We start from the raw sequence: 6,331 nt of genomic DNA on the forward strand, positions 1-6,331 counted from the left end.
GGAGGCTGAGCCAGGAGGATCTCTTGAGCTCAGGAGTTTGAGGTTGCAGTGAGCTATGATGACACCACTGTACTCTAGCCCAGGCAACAGAGCAAGACCCTGTCTCAAAAAAAGGAAAATAAATTTAAGTTTTATTTCAGGACTTCATTGGAGTTAATACTCAATAAAATATCTAAAGTGATATATATTCTAGGTACTACTACTATTCTAGGTACTACCTGATATATATTCTAGGTACTACTACTATTCTAGGTACTACTAACAGTAATAGTATTTATTTTAAAATAGATGTTGTTATATTCATTGTGAAATCTGTTGTTTTTTTGAAAAGTATCCTCTAGTGTTTTTTTTCTTTAGCTTAGAAATTTTGTTCCGAAGAGAGTCACTTGATCTATGTATATGTGGGATACGGCACTGATCAGATGTGTCCATTTCTTGCGAAATGTTTGAAGCATCTCCTAGGTTGCTCTTGTACTGTTCTTAATTCAACAGAGCCAAGGAATTATCTCCTTCCAGTTGGCTGTATTGCTCTTGCTAGAATTTCCATATACTCAATGTGCCAAATATATTGAGAGTATTTTAAAGTACAGCAGTTATCTTGAATGGTCGAAAAGCTGATTCATTCTGTTCAGTTTAAAAGAAATAAATGATAAGATGATTTATGTAGAAAGCAAAGTAACTATCTGTAATTTTAATGTTTACACTTGCTCTTTTGCTAAAAGGAAAGTCAATTTACTGGTAATTATAGAACCAGGGAACTTGATAGAGAATTCTAATTAAACTTTTTCCATTGTTTTCACCTAGGAAGCCTTGGAAGATCGTTTGGAAAGGATTAATCGAGAACTGGGTTCCGTTCGCATGACACTAAAGAAATTTCATGTTTTGCGCACCTCTGCAAATCTTTGAGATTTGTAGCCATTAAATTTTGAGACATTTTTGTTTGCACTAATGTATAATTATGCACTCAGAAAAGGCAAACTATTTTGTACTGTTTATAAGCCTTCAAACAGTAGTTTTACAATCATGCTATTCTTACACTTGCTATTTTATACTTCAAATGGCCACATATTTTCAAGATATTTTTGTTATGCTCAGGAATCTCTTGTATATTTTACTATTTAAAAAGTCTTATTTTAAAATAGTATATGTCTCCAATTTATATCAAGAGTAAGGAAATGTAAACAGGAGGCAGCTTGTTTCTAAACAAATAGTGTTATCCTTTTAAGATTAACTTTGCACACCAATTTTATAAACTTGTTCTACATTGTAAATATGATTCATTTTTTAAAAATAAAACTGCACAGCTTCCATAATGCTAGCCCAGTACATGCTGAATACAAAAACAATTATAGCATACCTTGGATTTCAGTTGTGTCGAGGTTTTAAAAAAATAATACAATTCCTATTTGAAACACGTTTTGGCGTAAATATCAGAATAGTAATAATGGACTATTGGAAAGTTTTGAAAACTATATGAATATAACCCATTTTGTTTTCCTTAAACTTTGTAAGGAGAGAAAAAAATGAGAGGGATGTAATTCTCTAATTTTGTCTTATATGCAGTACTTTCTGAAAAAGTTAAACAATTAGAGAGCTGTAGCTCTCTGCCCATAATTCTGCATGTAACTTGTGCTGTACCCTGGACAGTAAATGGATAGATAAGCCCTGGGTCAATATTAGCCACCACCCAGTGAGGGCTTAAGAGAGTAGCCCTGGTTTCCTTAGTGTCCATGTCTTCAGCTATCACAATTGTCATCTGGAAGTTTTCACCCTTGTCCACCCCTGCCAAAAAGGAAAATAATTTCCACAGTAGGTGCTGTAAGAACATAGCTTTAGATCAGAGCAGTTTACTCCACTTGTTCATGGACAGGGAATGCATGTGGATAGAATCTGCTGCCTGCCTTGACCTTGCAGAGGGCTCCAGCCCCTGCCTACACGGTACCTACTGGCACTCGGAAGTAGTGCGAGGACAGCAGGCTCTGCTTGTGATGCAGGAGCACAGGAGGTTTGTGTTGGTGGGATTGCTGGTTTAGTGCCGGCTATTTATCCACCCACTTTTGCTGGCTGGTCAGAACCCAGTGCCCCACATATTCCTGCTGGACACGTGTTGATAAACAGGCTCATCCAAACTTTCTGAGTTGATTCCCCCTGAACATGCTCAGGTTTTACATTTTGGTTTGCTTTTGAGCTTTTTCTCCTGATGTGGCTCTTAATATGTAGTTACAATGAACCAAGCCATCCCAGCTTTTCTATTAGGGTGTATGTATGCTTTCAAGCAGAATCTCAAATGATCTTTGGGCACCCTTCACCCAAGCTCACTTGGCTGGTCTCCAGGCCTGGGGCCCATAGCCCTGCTCCCCTCTCAGCAAAGATGGGACCCGCCTGACAGTGCCTGTTGAACCTCTGCTCCCAACTTCTTAGTTGAAGACTTCAGGCTAATCAAAATTATTTACCAACAGAATCAAGTGCCTTTTATTCTTGATTTTTTTTTTTTTTTTGGAGACAGGGTCTTGCTCTGTAGCCCAGGCTGGATTGCAGTGACGTGATCATAGCTCACTGCAGCCTCCAATTCCTGGGCTCAAGTGTTCCCCCTGCCTCAGCCCCCTGATTAGCTAAGACTACAGGCGCTCACCATCACGCCAGCTAATTTTTTTATTTTTGTAGAGACAGGATCTTGCTATGTTGCCCAGGCTGGTCTTGAACTCCTGGCCTTTAGCAATCCTCCCACCTCGGCCTCCCAAAGTGCTGGGATTACAGGCACAAACCACAACGCCTTGCTATTCTTAACGTTTTTTTTTTAGCCTTTAAAAAAAACTTAAAAATTCATTTTAATCAAGCTCCAGTACAGCTGGTGTCAAGACCTACAAAGGGGATTGATTCTACTGGTGATATTCCTTTCTTTAATATGTTCTTAGATATATTAAAAACTAACTTGAAAATGGTTAGGATGTTTCCTTGTTCCCTATTATCATACTATGTCATAGTCTACTACATTCTTAAGAATAAAGAAGTTGCCATTTCAGAGGAGATGATAGTTTTATCTTGCCAATGAGTTATCTTCTTAGTATCCTATATTGGCTTATTCCAAAAAAAGGTGTTAAGCTCCATCAAAACATCTTCTGCGCCTTTCTCTTAGTAAGCATATGCTTTGATATTTGAAGTGTGTAATAGATTGGAACTATCAGTCACTTACTTTAAAAATTTTTTAAATTTTTTCTTCATAGCTGTGAAGAGGGAGACTCTTTCAGCTATATTTCCCTTTGGTAATGCTTATCTTACGAACAATCAACTGAAAAACAACCTAAATTAGGAAAGGTGGAAATCTTAATAGCAACTATTATCCCAGGGAGGTAAACTATTTTTATTGTTGGCTGCAGCAGTGCTGCAGTTAGTACAAAAACCTAAGTGAATCTTCCAGTTCTGGGAAGTGCCTTTTTAAACAAATAGAAAGTGAACTTTCTCCTAATGCCCAGATCTGCCCCCCTCCATTCCCTCTCAAAGCCTCTGTTTGCAGGAGCAACTCCGGAGGTGTGGAAAAGGACCTTTCCAACTGAAGCAACAGCAGTTGTTGCTACAGCACAGGCGGCACTAGGGCTGTGCACAGCTGGGCAAGGGATGAAAGGAGGGACTTGGAGCCAGTCAGACCTGGGTCTTATCCTGTAAATGATAAGATGAAATGATAGGTTCATTTCAATGAAAGTTTGTCTCCCTTAACTTTCATTAAGGGAGATTATGTAAAGTGCCTGGTGATTAGTAAGTGCTCAATAAATAGTACATTTCAGATTCATTGTGAGTTAAGTAGGCTTTTGAGGTAGCATACTTTTTAGAATAGAAAAGTAGATTGTGTCCCAAGCAACTGACCTAAAAATTGCCTTGGGTTGACATTTCTGTTAGGTGATCTAAGATGTTCTTTCCACCCTTTGCAAAAAACATGAGCTTTCTTGGAGTTTAAATGAGCGTCCTTGTTGGATTTTTTTTAATGACTAAAAATAAAATTGATAAGCTATTCAGTATAAATTCAGAGGGCACTTTGATCTTAATAAAATTGGTGATTTGGGGGTTGAGATATAGGCTATTTTCCCAAAAGTCATTGCTAGTGTAATCAAAATAATTGCTCCTTCAAATGTTCCATGAGCAGACATCGCAAGGCGATGGCCCAAGAAACAACCATGTGAAGGAAGTGCCTGCCCCTGAGTGTTAGATGTACATGGAGACTATGATTCAGAGTTTGCTAACCAGCCAGAAAGTGCTCCCCTTTTCAACCCAGAAAAGCCAGGTGCTTTGCTGAATGCCGTTTGAATTCTGAACCCTGTACCTGTATATGTTGTAAAATTAGACACTTCTGTCACTTTAATTTTTAGCTATCTCAAAAGTTTTCACTAAATTTTAACGTGCCATTTGTGCTGTGAGTCTTTAAGAAGCTTTAAAAAAATGCACACCCAGAGCCTTTTAGGAATCATAAAGGTAAATCATGTTTACCTGTCATGAGTGATCACGTATGGTTAGGAGATTTACAGGTCTGATTAAACCGAGCGTACTGCACAAATTTTGCTGGAAATTAATTTCCTGCCCTGCTAAGAGCTCTGTGGCAGTTTGATATTAAACTACACCGGTATTCTTAGGACCTGTGTTACTAAGCCTTTTCTGTCTGATTTGTGCTTTATTTCAACAGACCCCTCAGATATGAGAAATCAAGCCATAAATGTGCATTTGCTGGACATTATATACCACATCATCACTATGACTACAGATTTCAGAGATGATTATTTTACTCCCATTTAACAATTTCACTGTAACAGTGACCAATAATGTGAAAAATTTTTTCATATAGTGCTGCTGATGCTTAGACAAAAGACAAGTGCTTGTTGCAGTTGTTTTTTAATCTAGTCAGATACTGGAGTGATGAAATTGTAAGCTCCATGAGAGTGGGGACCATACCTTCTTTCTTGCATATAGGCACTCAATAAACATTTGTGGCTATGAACTGTCCTGTGGTTTTAGTGTATTTATTCATGCTGGCTAGCCGTGAGATCTAGTTTTTAGTGGTGTTCTTTGAGTCCTACGTATATATTACTATAAGTCCTTGGAGTTACGTGGACAGGGGACGCTCATCGCAGGGTTACAGTAATACCCTGGTGCGCCATCCAGGTGCTCTATTCCTACTGGCTTGCAGGGCCTCTGGGGATCTGTGTGTGGATCTCAGGGCACCTCTTGGTGGAGGGAAGGAGCTGAGGGATCAGTATGTGACGGGCACCTTCACTTGCCTCTGTGTGGTCATCATAAGACCGGCGGTGTGAGGCAAGTCATGTAATGATGGCTTTCCTGGCCCACTCGGTCTCCAATTTTGACAGTATCTTAAGGAGATGAACAGCCTTTTGTGGTTTTGCCCTCTCTGGCTTTATCTGAAGTCATCTTCGGCCGTTTTCATTTTAGCTTGCCCTGGTCCTTCTCAGAGAAGCACCCCATGTCTCCTCAACCATATAAGGGGCTACTTAGTCATGGGTCGATTATCACTGGGTTTTAGGTGTGCCCTGTTTAGTGCCATGGCTTCAGATGTTTGCAAACAAGTCCATCCTTGCTCAAACTAAAAACACTTCGCGTTTTCTCTGAAATTTCACCAAGTACTCTCATGGTCTTTTAACTTCCCAAATTGGTGAGTCCTATCACGAGGGAACATCAAGGGGGAGCAATTTCTGAACCTCCAGTTCCTTTTTGGGGTCTGACTAGAGCTTCCTGCATACCCGCTGTCGTCACTACTCCCGCTATGCTGACCAACAAGCATTTTCATTCTTGGCCCATAGCATATTTGGTGTCTTGAGGACAGAACTCCTTGATGCCTATTTCTCCGAATCTCTGGTCCGTGATAAAGTATCCAGCATGTAGGTCTGGGCTTCAGTTAACTGCCTTTGGCTTGGCCGCAATATTCCAAATGCCTTATGAAGTCTTACTGCAGTTTGTTCCCCTTGAATCGTCATTTTACTCCTAAGAAACTTAATTTTTGAGAAATGAAGCTATTTAAGAGCCACAATTACCACAAGTCTACTCGTTCCTTTCCCCAAGTGCACTTAGCTCCTCTAGAGTGATTAGCAAGTGTGCTGACAAACCAGGCCGAGGCCGTTGGGGAGCGAGGAGGTCCCGGCGGGGCCCGCGCGGCGGCGCCCCCTCCCCGCCCCGGGGTCGAGCCCCGGGCCCGAGGACTCACGAGCGCCGGGGGAGCCGCGGGCGCCCGCACAGCAGCGCCGGGCACTCTGCGGGGAGGGCGAGGAACCAGCCGGGCCGCCCAAGTTGGAGAGGTTTCTTCCGGCGGAGGCGGCGGGGCCGGGCCCGGCTC

General features: G+C 41.1%; 1 protein-coding gene across 1 annotated transcript in view; it reads left to right on the top strand.

Annotated features, from left to right (window-relative positions):
* MPHOSPH9 (M-phase phosphoprotein 9) overlaps positions 1-940 on the top strand; it is a 62,368-nt gene extending 61,428 nt beyond the window's left edge. Inside the window, exon 22 of the mRNA XM_012663405.1 lies at positions 805-940. Coding sequence (XP_012518859.1) covers positions 805-906 — 102 coding nt within the window. The 3' untranslated portion in view covers positions 907-940. The remainder of the gene's footprint in view (positions 1-804) is intronic.
* Positions 941-6,331: the final 5,391 nt, after the last annotated feature.

The sequence above is a fragment of the Propithecus coquereli genome, unplaced genomic scaffold, assembly GCF_000956105.1.
Source record: "Propithecus coquereli isolate 6110/MARCELLA unplaced genomic scaffold, Pcoq_1.0 Scaffold81, whole genome shotgun sequence".
In the NCBI taxonomy this organism is placed as follows: Eukaryota; Metazoa; Chordata; class Mammalia; order Primates; family Indriidae; genus Propithecus; species Propithecus coquereli.